General features: G+C 45.0%; 1 protein-coding gene across 1 annotated transcript in view; it reads left to right on the forward strand.

The window, feature by feature from the left end:
- dnah2 (dynein, axonemal, heavy chain 2) overlaps window positions 1–16,966 on the forward strand; it is a 251,184-nt gene that overhangs the window by 182,210 nt on the left and 52,008 nt on the right. Inside the window, exons 44-55 of the mRNA XM_041178731.1 lie at window positions 453–611; window positions 3,623–3,775; window positions 4,499–4,590; window positions 5,225–5,423; window positions 7,064–7,288; window positions 9,159–9,263; window positions 10,641–10,829; window positions 11,308–11,393; window positions 12,150–12,280; window positions 13,192–13,338; window positions 14,477–14,644; window positions 15,846–16,006. Coding sequence (XP_041034665.1) covers window positions 453–611; window positions 3,623–3,775; window positions 4,499–4,590; window positions 5,225–5,423; window positions 7,064–7,288; window positions 9,159–9,263; window positions 10,641–10,829; window positions 11,308–11,393; window positions 12,150–12,280; window positions 13,192–13,338; window positions 14,477–14,644; window positions 15,846–16,006 — 1,815 coding nt within the window. The remainder of the gene's footprint in view (window positions 1–452; window positions 612–3,622; window positions 3,776–4,498; window positions 4,591–5,224; window positions 5,424–7,063; window positions 7,289–9,158; window positions 9,264–10,640; window positions 10,830–11,307; window positions 11,394–12,149; window positions 12,281–13,191; window positions 13,339–14,476; window positions 14,645–15,845; window positions 16,007–16,966) is intronic.

The raw sequence follows: 16,966 nt of genomic DNA on the forward strand, positions 1-16,966 counted from the left end.
ATTACTGAAATCTCTGTCAAATGGCAAATATTTGAGAGAAAGCAATAAAGGATATATTTTCCAGTTCGGGAGATTCATGTACAGACTCTTGTCCTATTCATGGGTTAAAACCCACCTTACAACAGCATCCAAGGAGTAGGCATGATTGGAAAATCTATGCTGAATCAAAACAAGAATCTTTAGAAATGGAGCAAAGACATCAGAACAAAATGAATGTTGTCGATTTTTCAAAAAGAACCAATTTATGAATTCAGCGTGAACAGCAGGCAGACTAGTTTCCACTCCCATCCCCACTCCCTAACTCATGCTCCTACCTAACACCCCTTCCTCACGGATGCTTAAGAAAGCATCTTAAGCCCATTTGAGTGCCTGACACTCTTGTCCGTTATTCTACATGACCCTCTTTCTGTACTTGGCATAGTTTGACCAAGGTTTCTGCTCCCACTTTGCAGGATGAACAAGAGCATCTTCAGGAAATGTTCCAGAAAAGTGTCGGGAAGACACTGCAGTTCAAGAAACATAACTGCAAAGAGCTGATTCCAATTGCTGAGCATTGCGGAGTGGTCTCTCTGTGCAATCTGTATGAGACCTTGGCTACGGTGGAGAATGGGGTAATTCAATAACTGAGAAATCCTAAGATAACAACTGTACTAATGTGTTGAATAAGATGTACAAGGAGTGAGTTACAGGCTGGAAGCTAATTGAGACAATGCAGCATTTTTGTATGAATTCAAATTGCTATGTGGAACCTAAGCTGATAGCAGAACATGTTAGGAATTATAGTGCCCACTCCTCAATGTGTTTTCTATTCATTAACATTAATGCACAGTCAATAGTAGGAGGTGAGCTGAACCCACATAAAGCACCTGGCTGAACATAGTGCAAGCACAACTGGAAAATCTTTATTTTCTTTGCTTTACAAGCAGGAGAACTTCCACAACCATAGCATGAAATCATAAAATTCCCCCTGGAATAACAGAGTTACAGGCTGGAATCTAATTGAGGGCTTCAGAGGGTTTATATATAGAAAAACAGATACCCGGGAGTGAGTTACAGACTGGAATCTAATCGAGGAACATGTGAGATTGATGTAGCATTTTCCAATAAAACAGCAGCAGCAACAACTTGCATTTATAAAGCGCCTGTCATGGGTGGTAAAATACCTCAAGATGCTTCATAGGCACCATTATCAAACAAAAACTGACACCAAGGCTCAAAAGGACAAGAGTTCAAAGGCTCAGTCAATGAGCTGGGTATTAAGGAGAATCTCAAAGGAAGGGAAAGAGAGGCAGAGAGTGTTTAGCAAAAGAATTCCATAGCATAGGACCCAAGTAGCTGAAGGCATGGCCGCCAATGGTGGAACAATGGAAATCAGGGATGCTCAAGAGGCTGGAATTGTAGGAGCTCAGAGATCTCAGAGGGTTGTAGATCCAGAAGGGTTTATGGAGATAGGAAGAGACAAAGCCATGGAAGGATTTGAAAATCAGTATGATTTCAAAACCGATATGTTGCCTGACCTGGATCCAATATAGATCAGTGAGCACCAGGTATAAGGGATGAACAGGACTGGTTCTGAATCAGGATATGGACAACAGAGTCTTGAATGAGCTCAGGTCTACAGAGGGTGGGAGATTGGAGGTAGGCCCGGACTCCATTGGAATATTTTGCAGGTAACAAAAGCATGGATGAATGCTTCAGCAGGATGTGAGCTGAGCAGGGATGGGAATGGATGACGTTATGGAGGAGATGGTAGGTGTCTTTGGAGAGGATATGTGGTCAGAAGCTCAACTGAGGGTAAAAAAGGACACAAGGTTGCTCCATAAGGCTTGTTGCTCCAATGGTCAGTGCTTTTGCCCACTAGGTCACAAAGGAGCAGCTCCTTTCAATTTGCAGAATGATCTGTGAAGTTACTGCTCGTGCAAGTGTCAGCTGTGGCACTGTGGTTGGCATTTTGGCCTTTTACGTAGAAGGTTATTGGTTCGATCTCTGCTCCAGAGACACAAGCACAAAATCCAGGCTAACATTTTCAATGCCAGTACTGAGAGAGCACCGCACTGTTGGAGGGTCAATATTGAGGGAATGGCACACTGTCATAGGGTCAGTATTGAGGGAGGAGCGCCTCTGTCGGAGGGTCAGTATTGAGGGAATGGCACACTGTCGAGGGTCAGTGTTGAGGGAACAGCACACTGTCGAGGGTCAGTATTGAGGGAGGAGTGCACTGTCAGAGGGTCAGTATTGAGGGAGGAGCACATTGTCGGAGGGTCAGTATTGAGGGAATGGCACACTGTCAGAGGGTCACTATTGAGGGAGGAGCACACTGTCGGAGGGTCAGCATTGAGGGAATGACACACTGTCGGAGGGTCAGCATTGAGGGAATGACACACTGTCGGAGGGTCAGCATTGAGGGAATGACACACTGTCGGAGGGTCAGCATTGAGGGAATGACACACTGTCGGAGGGTCAGTATTGAGGGAATGACACACTGTCGGAGGGTCAGCATTGAGGGAATGACACACTGTCGGAGGGTCAGTATTGAGGGAAGAGCGCACTGTTGGAGGGTCAGTATTGAGGCAGCAGCACACTATCAGAGGGTTTGTATTGAGGGAACGCACACTGTCGAAGGGTCAGTATTGAAGGAATGGTGCACTGTTGGACGATCAGTACTAAAGGAACACCGCACAGTCGCTTCAATCCACATTATAGAATCGGATTATTTGGACATTATCACTTTGCTGTTTTTGGGAGCTTACTGTTTGCAAATTGGCCACCAGGTTTCCTACGTTACAACAGTGATTACACTTCAAAAAAGTACTTCATTGGCTGTGAAGCACTTTTCGACATCCTGAGGTCTTGAAAGGCACTATAGAAATGCAAGTCTTTCTATTGCCTTCTGTTATGACCGGGATGGGAGAAGTGCGCAGTTGATCTAGCCCCACCACTCAGCAGGTCACACCATTAGTGTGAATGTTTAATTGGCCAATTATTTATCTCACTACTGTTGGGCCCTGAATAAAAGAGACTTTGACAAGGTTTCTTTCAATAAGCTCGATGATTGATTTATTATAAAACCAAACTTATTTTCAAAACAAGTTGCAAGAACTGGTTAACACACAGTTTGTAATCTGGAAGGGTAAGTATCTATCCCTTTTAAAATACCCCAGAACACACATGCATAGACACAGATACACGTCAAACATATAGGGTCTCTGCAGAGCTGGGCGGTTGAAGAAAAGACTTTATAACAAAAAAGAATAATGTTCACATGGTTTTGATGCTGTTGATCACCCTATTGTGAAGACAGACCGCTAGTCTTAGTAGATGCCTGGACGTTCTCACCAATGGAGCTTCCGCGTGGAGGAAAATAGAGCCAGATCAATACTTCTTGTCTCAGCCTCTCGGGTGTCCATATATAGGCAAGTTCCACTGAGATGAGGATTCTTAGCTGGATACTAATATCCACACTATATTTTTTTTTAAAAGTCCAAATGTCCAAATAATGCAATGTCCTTCCAAACTTTAAAAGAAAATACCTTTCTTGAAGATACATTTTGCAACATTTCTTTTTTAGACAGTTTGTGTGTGGGTGGAGACACGCTCTCAATTTAAGTGGCGTTTCTTTCAGGTGAACCCGGCTGACCCTGATAACTACATGCACATGATTGGGATGGTCTTTATGTTCAGTTTGATCTGGTCCGTGTGTGCAGCTGTAGATGAGGACGGAAGGAAAAAGATGGACAACTTCTTGCGGGAGATGGATGGCAGCTTTCCGAGCAAGGTGAGGCTTTCCTCGAGGTGCGGGATATTAAACGCTAAGTGTTCAAATGTCTCCTTTGCATTTGAGTTAACAGAAGGTGGGAGGCTGGTTAGCCAAATGGTGGAATACTCGAGTCAAGAGCTAACAAAGGCACAGTGACAGTTCCAGCAGCAGATGAGCTGAGATGGGGTAGAGACGAAGTGAAAAGGGAATTGGATATATACTGGAAAAGCATTAATCTGCAGGGCTATGGGAAAGCAGCAGGGGAGTGGGACGAATAGGATAGCTCGGGTGAGTTGTTTAGGGGGCTGCATCAGTGCTGCTTGTGGAAAATGACACAATGTGGAGCATGAGGCCATGAAATTATTAGGGGATAATCACTCTCAAACTGCTTCCAACACTGCGGAGTGAAGAAATTATAAAGAAAAGGCCAGTTTTAAATTTGAAGCTGTGGTGAATCCTTTTATTTTACACTCTGAATCCAGAGACATGAGCTGAACAGTTCAGGTTCAACTACTTCCAGCCTGGTGAATGGTTAGGGCAGATTGCTCAGAGTGACAGTGGTCAATTCAGCTGGCAATTGAAGCAGCTGAGGTGTATAAGATGTAAAAGTTACAGTGCGCGTCATTTCAAACTTTCAGCTCAGGTGCAGATAACTATTGATGCGTCCTCCAATGTCCCTGTCATTCAGGTAAGCTGCTACCCTTTGAATTTTCCCACTAATGACTCTGCTCTTTTGCACAGGAAACTGTCTATGAGTATTACGTAGACCCAAAAACCAAGGTCTGGACCTCCTTTGAGGAAAAGCTGGCAAAGTCATGGCGATATCCCAGCAAGTAAGGCAATTGTTTCAGCTTGCTTAGTGATAACTTTAGTGGATTTTCAGCAAACAGCTCGAGGACCGAGGAGCCCACATTTATATGTTATCACATCTATAAACACTACACACTCAGATAATTACTGTGAAGCACAATCAACATATTTGCTCTTATGCAGCAGCCATTTTGCGCACAGTAAGATCCAACAAACAGCAGCAAGGTTACTATTTTTTTGGCCGGGTTGCGATATGCACACTGTAAGATCCCACAGCAGTGATGCAATAATGACCAGATCATCCATTTCGGTGATGTTGGCTGAGGGATAAATATTGGCCCTGATCACCCCTGTCCGTCTTCAGAATAGCGTCCATGAGATCTTTGATATCCGTCTGACAGTGCAGACAGGGCCTCAGTTTAACAGGTGATTCAAAAGACAGCACCTTTCAGCAGTACTGCACTTCCTCAGCCCTGCACTCCCTCAGCACTGGGAGTGTCAGCCTGGATTATGGAGCTCAAGCCCACAGAGTGGGGCTTTCCTTACTTGTACTGCAGAATTGTACTATGATTAATGCCCCGATAAATTTGAATTGAAAGTGCTCCGTAACAATGTTGTTGTTGTCTGGTAAAGTGACGTTCTGTTTCTCTATTGCAGCATTCCGTTTTATAAAATCATCGTGCCCACCGTGGATACAGTGCGATATAACTTGCTGGTTAGCAGCTTGGTGTCCAATCAGTGCCCCGTGCTGCTTGTGGGGCCAGTTGGGACTGGGAAGACCTCTGTTGGTCAGAATGCACTTCAGACCCTTGACTCTGTCAAGTGGTCAGTACTGATAGTGAACATGTCAGCTCAGGTAGGAAAGCCTGATTAATAGTAAACGAGTTTCATTTAGAAACAGATGGAGACTGTTGATGTCCTGAAGTAAGGTTTGAACAATCTGATCACTGCACCATTTGTTAAGTTAGTTCTTACCTGTCGACAGATGAACTGTGGATGGATCAGTAATGTAAATGCACTGTGTTGGCACATCACATTGATCACAGGAAGATCCCAATGTGGTTAGGTCATGACGAAGTGGAACTAACTAGATTGGTCTTCGAAAGAGTCAAACTTGATGGGCTGAATGGCCTCCTTCAGTGCTATACTGTTCTATGATTGTGCAATTCTAAGAATTCTGTCATTTAGCAGGTCAGAGGCTAGGAATTCTGTGGAGAGTAACTCACCTGACTCCCAAAGCCTGTCCACTATCTACATGGCATCAATCGGGAATGTGATGGAATACTCTCCACTTGCCTGGATGAGTACAGCTCCAACAACACTCAAGAGGCTCAATACCATCAGGATAAAGCAGCCCACTTGATTGGCACCCCCTCCACAAACATTCACTCCTCTCACCACCAACACAGTGGCAGCAGTGTGTATTATCTACCAGATGCACTGCAGCAACTCACCAAGTCTCCTTCGACAGAACCTTGCAATCCTACGACCTCTACCACCTAGGAAGGACAAGGGCAGCAGGTGCATGGGAACACCACCACCTGGAGTGAAGTTCCCCTCCAAGCCACTCACCATCCTGATTTGGAAATATATCGCCGTTCCTTCACTGTCGCTGGGTCAAAATCCTGGAACTCTCTCTCTAACAGCGCCATGGGTGTACCTACACCACATGGACTGCAGCGGTTCAAGAAGGCAGCTCACCACCACCTTCTCAAGGGCAATTAGGTATAGGCAATAAATGTCGGCCCAGCCAGGGACACCCACATCCCATGAACAAATGATGTAAAAAGATTTGAAGGAACAATGTGCCTCAACCTATATATTATCAGAGTATTTCACCTCTGTCACCTGGCATCAAACCTGGTCCAGTGAGGGGTACATACTCTATATTTGGTTGGGAGTAAGAGTCCTAGCTAAATGAGCTTGCACTGTGTAGTTTCAACTAAGCATGAGCCCACCGCACACAACCTCCCTGTGTTCGGCATCAATTATCACTTAGTTGCTGCTACTCATTTGGCAAGGCCACAGGATAGTGGTGGTAAGTTTTGAGAAAGCAATGCAGCTGCTGTTTTCAGTTTAGGGTCACAAATAGATTGTTCAGCTTCTAGAGGAAGGAGCTGCTTTGGTGTTCCCACGGGGGCTGGAGACTTTTTTTTACTTTCTTGGCCTTGGGTTTTTCTCTGGATTTTTTTTTTTGCCTCTCCTGGGAGATTACATGAACAGGGTTGTGGTGGGAGATTGGGAGGGGAATGAAACCTGCCTGATTGTGATACTCCAGTTATCATGGGATGTAAGGGTGGCTGAATGGACCCAGCAGGTCTTCTGCCTGTTGTTTTTGTGGGCAAGAGGAGTGTTTGACACTGATGGTGACTGATTTGAAGTGGAGAAAGTGTACTTGTCCCTTGGTAACATTCCTCACGAGCTCAAAGCTGATAAACAAAATATTAGTTTACATCACTTATCTGGTTTCTGACTTCTTCCTCCCCATCTTCACAGACCACATCTAAAAATGTCCAGGATGTTATAGAGAGTCGCGTGGAGAAAAGAACAAAAGGGGTTTATGTTCCTGTTGGTGGTAAAAAGCTTATCACCTTCATGGATGACCTGAACATGCCAGCCAAAGACACCTTCGGCTCCCAGCCGCCGTTGGAGCTCCTCCGCCTGTGGATAGATTACGGCTTTTGGTATGACCGACTCAAACAAACCGTGAAACACATAAAGGTAATAGCAGGGTTTTTTTTAAAAAAAAGAAACGTTTGCATTTCTATAGCAACTTTCATCACCTCAGGACATCTGAAAGCACTTTGCAGCCAAGGAAGCCCCAGTGTAGGGCTGTGTTTTACATGCCACCCGCCGGGTGTGTTTTCAAATGGGGTGGACGGGGCACGTAAAGTAGAGTGGGTTCCCACTCCAACACCTTCCTGCCCACCCCTGAGCTCGCTCACATAATATGGTGGGGGGAGGGGGGGCTGGCGCCAAGATCCGCATCTGCGGAGAGGAACATAGTTAACATTTTGAGTCCGAATGACCCTGTGCTGCCAGACCTGCTGAGTTTTTCCAGGTATTTTTGTTTTTGTTTTGGATTTCCAACCTCCACAGTTTTTTTGCTTTTAAAATAAAGCAGGCAGTCAGGTGGGAGTGAGCAGCCCAATATTTTAGACAAACTCATCAAAGGTAGGTAGGGAAGGAAGGTGAGTCTTCTATCTCCAGGGCTGCCCTTTGCAGATCAGGGTGGTGGGGGAGGATACGGCCCCCCTCCAGATAGAAACCCACTTTCTTCCCACCTGCGTGCTGCCTAAGCCCACCCCCCAAACCCACCCCCAACCCCCACCTCCCTCCCTAAACTGCCCGAACCCTCCCTGCCTAAGACCCTGGACTTTGCTGTTTCCAGGGATCCAGGGGCAGCCACCTTACTCATTGCAGTCCCAGCAGCACCTCGAATGCACTCATGGTGCTGCTGGGACTGATGAAGTTACCAGCAGCTGTCAATGGTGGGACATCCTCCCCAGTGAGGTACTGAAGTCCCATTCTGCCCCTGTTTAGGCCACCCTCTGTGCTACTTGGCTGTGGGGCAGACCGACACGGAGCAGGTCAGCTTCGCCCTAACTTTACTGGCGGTGGTGGTCAGAAAAGCTGTCCATGCCCCTGTACTATTCTGCCCGCAGTTACTGTTGTAATGTAGGAAAATGGCACCAATTTGTGCACACCAAGATCCCACAACCAGCAATGTGATATTGACCAGCTGAACTGTTGCTAGTGATGTGGTAAAGGGGAGAACTCTCCTGTCCTTTAAAATATTGCCAGGGGATCTTTCATTTCCACCTGAATGGTCACATGGGGCCTCAGTTTAACATCTCCTCTGAAAGATAGTGTCCTCGATGGTGTGGTGCTCCCTCAGTACTGCCTCTCTGACAATACAGTGTTCCCTGAGTACTGACCCTCCAACAGTGCATCACTCCCTCAGTTTTGACCCTCCAACAGTGCAGCACTCCCTCAGTACTAACCCTCCGACAGTGCGACGCCCCTTCAGCGCTGACCTCCGACTGTGCAGTGCTCCCTCAGTACTGACCCTCCTGACAGTGCAGTGCTCCCTCAGTACTGACCCTCCGACAGTGCGACGCTCCCTCAGTACTGACCCTCCGACTGTGTAGCACTCCCTCAGCATTGCGTGGCACTGTGTTAGGCAATGAGTTTGAAGTAAGACAGGACCTTGCAGCAAACAGCCTACAGGGACTATTTAAAAAGAGTCCCTGCAAACTACAGCAAAAGTGATGGAAACTGGTGACTGTTTTCCAGTGTGATTTCTCCAGTGAATTTCTGTGTGTGGTGGATATTTAAACAATGAAAATGATGTGTGTTAAACCAATCCCAGTCACTTACAGCAGCATGAGCAACATGCGTGATTGACAGGGAATTAACCAATCATCAATATTCTGGCCAGGAACGCTCTATGCAAACCTTCAGAAAGTAACTAATTGCCCAAAGTATCCCAAGGCATTTCATTGTGATAAAACACTATAGAAACATCAGAGATTGTTTAGTATTTTACACCAAACCATATTTTTACAACCTGCAAATGTTTATCCTGCAGGACATGTTTCTAATGGGTGCAATGGGTCCCCCTGGAGGGGGAAGAACCATCATCTCACCTCGCCTTCAAAGCAGGTTTAACCTGATCAACATGACGTTTCCTGCGGTAGGTGGTTGTTTTTGGGGAGGGGTAATATGATTACAATCAGAACAAAAACCTGAAGTATATGAATGAACAAACAACCAACAAGTGAAGACCCTCTGCTCCATCCAGTTTATGAAGCACAACATATACACTTCCCTTCATTGATCCTAAAAACTTCACTAAATTCATCCCTAAGTCTACAGTTCTTTAAGGTGTAGTATCCCAGCTCTTTGAGCCTGTCTAGGTAACTCGGATGCTACAGTCTGGAGATGAACCTAATAGCCTTTCTCTGCACCTTTTTTGAAACTTGTCACCAGCCATGTGAGGAAACCAAGATTGTGCATGAAGCAAGAACCAAGCAAACAAAATAGTGTGGAAAAACTCAGCAGGTCTGACAGCATCTGCGGAGAGGAACACAGTTAACGTTTCGAGTCCGTATGACTCTGTTGAAGAACATTAACTGTGTTCCTCTCCGCAGATGCTGTCAGACCTGCTGAGTTTTTCCAGGTATTTTTGTTTTTGTTTTTGTTTTGGATTTCCAGCATCCGCAGTTTTTTGCTTTTAAACAAAATAGTGTGCCTTGTCTTCCAGTGAATTGTCCTTTAAATACGACCTCGCAACTTATCCACCAGCCATCTCTTCACAACATTGCTCATGAAACATTAGGGGTCTATGCGCCAGTGTGCCCAGATCCCTTTCTCCACTAGCTGAAGGACTTCTCCCTGAAGGCTGTATACATGTCCTTGCCACGTGACAAAATACTGCTCTTTTCCAAGTTAATCGTCATTTGCCAGTTAAGAGCATAGCCCACCAGCACATCTGAATCTGCCTGGAATAGTTGAGCATCCTGACTCTTGCGCATATCTTGGTGTCATCTGCAAACCTGGAGCTCTTTACCCCCAATGCCTGCATGTAGATCATTAATGAGAACCTAAACAGTCCCCACAGCAATGCCTGTGCATCATACTGGTAACCATTCTCTCCAGCAGATCCAGTTCATCTCTAACCATTTTCTGCCCTTGAGCTTCCAGCCAGTTCAGTCCATCTCAGTAAATTGCCACCAAAACACCCAAGGCTTTGAGTTTGTAGACTGTATCAAAAGCTTTTTGGAAATCTGGATAGACCATTGCGATTCCCTCATTCTTTATCTTGACAGTTTCTTCAAAAAATTAGAAATCAAATTACTATAATGGGACTTCTTGTATTTTTTGAAGCCACTGTGAGTGTCCTTAAAACATCCCTCTCCATCTACTACATTCCTAATCATTCCCTATTTAACAGCCTGCATTCACACGTATATGTTTACCAATGTTTCTCTATCCTGATTTTCTTGTTATCTTGCTTTGTGTATTCATGTTCTTGGGTAGATTGATATACGAGTGTTTTCTGTCTCTGTAGACTTCCCAGATCAAGCGTATTTTCAGTACAATGATAAACCAGAAATTGCAGGACTTTGATGAGCAGATGAAGCCAATTGGCAATGTCATTACAGATGCCACCATCGAACTTTACAATGCAGTTGTTCAGAAATTCCTGCCCACACCCACCAAGATCCACTATCTCTTCAATCTCAGAGATATCTCCAAGGTACTCTCTCTTTTTTTGCCCATCACCCTTTCTCCCTGTCCTCTCTCTGTCTCTCTCATTCTCTGTCCCATTCTCTGTGCCTCTAGCTGTCTCTTTCCTGTTGCGTTCCTCTACTAGTCTGTTTTCTGTCTCTTGCACTGTCTATCATATTATCTCTCTTCTATTTCTTATCTCTCATCTCTCTCCTATTCTCTTTTCTCTCACTTTCCTTTTCTCTGTTACCTGTTTCTCATGTTCTCTATTCCCTAATTCACCTATCTCTCAAACTTTGCCTTCTTTCTCTTGTTTCCACCTATCAGATTCCTCTTCTAGAAATTATAGAATCAAACCACACAGAGGGAGGCCATTTAGACCTTTGTGCCTGTTACAGCCCTTTGAAAGAGCTATCCAATTAGTCCCACTTGCCTCTGCTCTGCTCTTTCCCCATAATTTCCCCACAGCAGCACCTAATTTTGCTGTTGTTTTGATTGTTTCACAGATCTTCCAAGGGATGCTTCGCGTGCACAAGGACTACCATGACACGAAAGCAAGTATCTCGCGGCTGTGGGTCCATGAGTGTTTCAGGTATCTCCTTTGTTTATTTGACCCCCATTTTTGTCCTATATCTTTGCTGGGATGTAGTTCCGTTGTTTTTGACATCCTTACCCCTCCAATGCCTGTGGTGGTTCTTCACCCACAAATGTAGACCCTGAGTGTTGAGCTGTGTGTTGGATCAGGAGAGGGGCATCACATCCTGTCCCTACAGGACCGTGATCAGGAGTAGGAAACCTAACATTTTTCTCCTTAATCGCCCATGAGTACTGAGACCATGGCTGCTTCCAGTCCCTCACCATGAACCAGGAGGGTTGAATCAGATACATTCCTGGATATATATTGGTTTTATACCACATCACCTCTCCCCTCTTTGAAAACTTCACTTTTTTAAAATCCTCCTTATGAAGTTCACATCGCTGGCAAAATCAGCGTTTATTTCCCCTCCCTTATTGCCCTCGAGAAGCTGGAGGTGGGTTTCTTGAATACGACAGCATGTCCTATTGGGTATAGTCAGAGGGTAACTAAAAGTCAACCACGTTGTTATGGACCTGGAATTACGGATAGCCCAGACTGAATAAGAACAACAGATTTGGTAGTTTCATGATCGCCATTGCTTGTGCTAGCTTTTTATTCCAGTTTCATTGAATTAACTGAATTTTAATTCCCCAGATTTGAGCTCATGTCTCTGGATCGTTAGCCCAGTCCTCTGGATTACCGGTCCGGTGTGCTACTGTATCTCCAACTTGATTGATTCCCGAGCTAACTCCTCTTGTCTCATTGATTCAGGGTATTTTCCGACCGGTTTGTGGAGCATAAAGACATGGAACTGTTTGTGACACTACTGAATGAGAAATTGGGCACTTTCTTAGACATAACCTTCCACAGCCTCTGTCCAAATAAGCAGTCACCCATCTTTGGTAAGAACAGACGTACAAAATTTTAAAACAAAAATATAGACAAATAAAGAGTGCTTCCTCTGTCTCAGGGATTCGATGCAATTTCCTCCTTGCTCGTGATTTGAAATTGGGTGCACCGATATGCCGTGCCATCACTTGTGATGTATAGGTACTTTGGCAGATCCATGCTTAACTTGGTCTGTCCCTTTTAAAGTTACTGTCCAGCTAATCCCTAAGGACACGTCGTCTAATAGGTGTATCCTATTGGGAAGAGACCATGTTGTCAAGCTCAGGATGGCTACCTTTCCTGCTATTTTGTGATCAGCTGGTGGGTTGCGTGATATGTCATTTAACCTATAAGAGGCAAATATAATTCCTACTTTGCAAGGGTAACAAAGTGCGAAGCTTTAAGATGCGTCACTTGGAGTTGTGATGGACAAATGCTCAAAGACTGATATTGGATCAATATCAGGACAGTGATTTTTTTAAAAAATATATAAATATTTCAATCGGTGACTTTGAGACAATGCTGCCACAGTCATTGGCTGATAAATTTAGGGATTAACTGAGCCATTAAGCTTCGATATGACGGGCAAAATTTCTGACCACCTGCCATATTAGGATAAGGAAGAAATTAAGTGTCCTTTACCCAGACCTAAAGCGAGTGATAGGCCTTCCCCATGGAAAATAATGGGCTCAACTCCTGCTTGAAGCCTCATGGCATCATTAGTCTGAGGTGGTCATCTCTGCCTTGGAATCACCTATGGAGCAAGCTTCTTGCATTTACTTAGCTGCAGGTGTGCTTCTCCCAATCCTACGTTAAACAAAAGCACACCACCTCCTCTCCTGATCCCAGGCCCTCTTCTCCGCTGGCAGCTCTCCTACAAGTGAGCCCTGGGTTAACTGGGGTCTTTCTCTTTTTTTTTTGCTAGGTGACTTCATGCGAGGAGATGTATATGAAGACCTAACAAACTTCAAAGTCTTGAAAACGTACATGGAGCACCAGCTGAATGAGTATAACTCTGCCCCTGGGGTGGTGCCAATGAGCCTCGTCTTGTTCAAAGATGCTATCGAACATGGTAACCATTGTAAAATTACTCCAACGCCTTGCATCACTTTATATACTGTTCTTCTCGTTGTTATACTCTTGGCTTGTTCATAAGCATGATGTCCTAAGGAGTGGGGAAGGACCATTAATCCCATTTGTTTTCCATCAATTAGCCCTACCAGCCTTCTCACCATAGGAAAGCTTTCTTCATTGTTCTATGGGTTATGAAATTATAAAAATCACACTCATGATCTTGCACGGAAAAGATGTCCAGTTCTCTGCTGAGTTTATTTGTAGAGTTTGTTTCAGGAACCAGTTCCACATCTGTGTTGTTCTTTGGTGGAAAAGCTTCCTTATTTACTGCCAATTTGTGAAGTCATGTACCCATTGCTATCGTTGCAATGCTGTGATATCAATATGTCACGCTTTAAGACCGGGTATTGCTGCGGGAGGTGACCTTGGGGAGGGTGAATAGGGTTTTGGGGGTTGCTGGGGTTGGTGCGTCTGCCTAGGCAGGGAGCACTCAGGAGGTATCCTGCTTTGTACGGTTGAGTTGGTTTACTCCAGGGGTTCCCAAACTGTGGGCTCTGACTCCCTTGAGGGCCGTGAGTTCCGAGGCAGCAATGGCTGCCATGGAGCTCAGACTGAACACTAGCAGCTGCGAGACCCCTTTAAATCCACACAGTTTTTCTATTGGTTGGCGTGGCCTAATGGACAGATCTTTGAAGCCCAATTGCTCTTTGAGAATAAGCTTGTGAAAAGGCAGATGTTTGTTTATTTAAAAAAAAAACCTTGTAGTTTAGACATTCCCACCACACTGAACTTCTGACCCTGCTCAGGAGCTAACCCTACCCCCCACCCACTCCCCACTCCCCTCAGGAGCTGAGGTCATCCCCACCCCACCAGGTGAATCTGAGGCATCAAAATGGGATCACACCAGGAAAAGGTTCGTGAAGCACTGGTTTATTCTATCATAAAAACCTCTCTTGCTGACCTTTTGTGCTTTTGTGTCTAATGGAGGGATTGGCTGTAACAATCTCCTGGTCATGTTAGCCCTGAGTTAGGGGATCAGAATTGCCACACAGTGCCCTAAAAGGATGGGCCGTTACCTCTCTGGTGAATGTCAACCACTCTGCTTGAAACTGTGCCCTTCGATTTTCCTTCCTCAGTGACGAGGATTATCCGTGTGATCAGTCAGCCTCGTGGGAACATGCTGTTGGTTGGGATAGGGGGCAGTGGACGACAGAGTCTGTCTCAGCTATCTGCCTTCATCTCTGACTACAACACCTACCAAATTGAAGTTACCAAGGTCTACCGCAAGCTGGAGTTTAGAGAAGGTAGGTCTGAGCCTAGGTGTTGTTTTAATTTATTAATCGCCTTCCTGTCCTCAGCCATTGAATCTTAATTCAGCTCATTTCTCTTTTGAAAGTGTCTGTCGTAGCTTCCCCCAGAGCTTTGTGACTTAATGTACCAAACAACATGATACTGAGCCATTCGGGTTAAACATATCTTAACATGCACTGTGTCAGTCAGTCTCAGCTGAACAAAGATGGTAATTGTGACCATGGCGTTCTTGGACTGTCAGGGTCCTGGCTCCTGGTCACTGCTTAGTGACGATTACAGCATGTTGGTTAAACAGGATTGAGTTCAAACAACAACCTGCACTTATATAGTGCCTTTAATGTCTCAAAACACTACAGGAATATAGTCAGGCAAAAATCGACCCCAAGCCACTCAAGGAGATATTAGTGCAACAGCTTAGTCAAAGAGGTAGGTTTTGAAGATCCTCTTAAAGGAGGGTGGAGAGGATTAGGGAAGGAATTCTAAAGCTTAGGGCCTGGATAAGCAAAGGCAGAACTGTCAGTAATAGGATGAAAGAAGTGGGAGATTGAAATGAGGCCAGAATCAGAGTAACATAGCAATCTCGAAGGGTTATAAGTCTGTAGGAGATCACAAAAATAGAGAGGAGGAGGCCGTGAAGAGATTTTCGAACAGTCTAAGTTAGTGTTCGGGGAGAGGGGTAGAGTTGGTGGCTAGAAAATATAGTTTGTGGTGGAGACCAAGATTTTAGTCTACCCAGTGCTTAAGTGGACAAAATGTCAACTCATCTAGAGCTGGAGGCTGGAAGAGCAGCCTGAGAACAGAGCAGCAGTGGAGACATGAGAGAAGTAGCATTGAGACAGAACTGGGTATTATCAGCGCAGATGCAGAACTTGACATGTTTTTGGATAATCTCAACAAGAAGCAGTGTTTAGGTGGGAAAAAGGAGGAGGCCAAGGATAGATCCTCGGGGGACTCTAGAAATAGCGGTGCAAGATTGGGGAGAGGAGCAGGAGGTTCTCTAGCCACATTTGGATGGGAGAGAGTGGTGCCCTCCATGGTCTAGATCACACTAGAGATCGGTCGCTTGGGCAAGGCAGTAGATGGCGCCTGGCACCTCATGGCTCAAGGAGAAGAAATAGGAACTGAGGAAGATATTAAGTATTTATTTTTAAAAAACAACGCTTCTGTTGACTGAACTCAACTGTACATTTGTAGACCTGAAGAAAATCTACCGCGAGGCAGGAGTTGAAAATAACCCGACAATGTTCCTGTTTACGGACACCCAGTTAGCTGAAGAGTCCTTCTTAGAAGATATTAATAACATCCTGAGCTCCGGGGAAGTTCCAAACCTGTTCAAAGCAGACGAGTTTGAAGAGGTGCGTAATTGGTCCCAGATATAAAGCCAATTGTTTTAGGCCACTGTCTTCCTGTACTCCGCATAGTTACTCCACATAGTCTCTCCATTAGTGCAGCACTCCCTCAGTACTGCCCCTCCAATAGTGCAGCGCTCCCTCAGTACTGATCCTCTGACAGTGAAGTGCCCCCACAGTGCCTCCTCTGACAGTGTGGCACTCCCTCAGTCCTGACCCAATGACAGTGCGGCACTCCCTCAATCTTGACCCTCCGACAGTGCAGCACTCCCTCAGTCCTGACTCTCCGACAGTGAGGCACTCCCTCAGTATTGACCCTTCCTCCAACATTGTGTGCTTCTAAATTACAGACTAGCTAAGCTAACAGTTCCTGCCTGCTTTACATTTTCAGGGCATTATCAGAGTGAAATTCTTCGTGCTGATAATTTTCACAAACTGTGAGAATCCATTACAAAAACAAAAATACTTGGAAAAACTTAGCAAGTCTGACAGCATCTGCGGAGAGGAACACAGTTAACGTTTCGCATCTGTATAACTTGAACTAAGGAAAAATAGAAAAGAGGTGAAATATAAGCTGGTTTAAGAGGGGGGGGTGGGACAGGTAGAGTTGGATAGAGGGCCACTGGCCACTCTATTTTTCCTTAGTTCTGTTGAAGAATCATATGGACTCGAAACGTTAACTGTGTTCCTCTCCGCAGATGCTATCAGACCTGCTGAGTTTTTCCAGGTATTTTTGTTTTGTTTTGGATTTCCAGCATCTGCAGTTTTTTCTTTTACCTTACGTGAGAATCCATTGTTCTATTCAGAATCTTTTAGCAATCTTCAAGTGTGGGGCAAAGTGAAAAACCTATGACTGCATCCTCCTTGAAAATATTGACAGGAGCATTGTGGATTCCAGCAGTTTGGAGGTTTGGTGTCACCCTCTGCTAGTCTGGGTTTATCATGGCACAGGAAGTTGCTTTGGAT

The sequence above is a fragment of the Carcharodon carcharias genome, chromosome 33 (assembly GCF_017639515.1).
Source record: "Carcharodon carcharias isolate sCarCar2 chromosome 33, sCarCar2.pri, whole genome shotgun sequence".
In the NCBI taxonomy this organism is placed as follows: Eukaryota; Metazoa; Chordata; class Chondrichthyes; order Lamniformes; family Lamnidae; genus Carcharodon; species Carcharodon carcharias.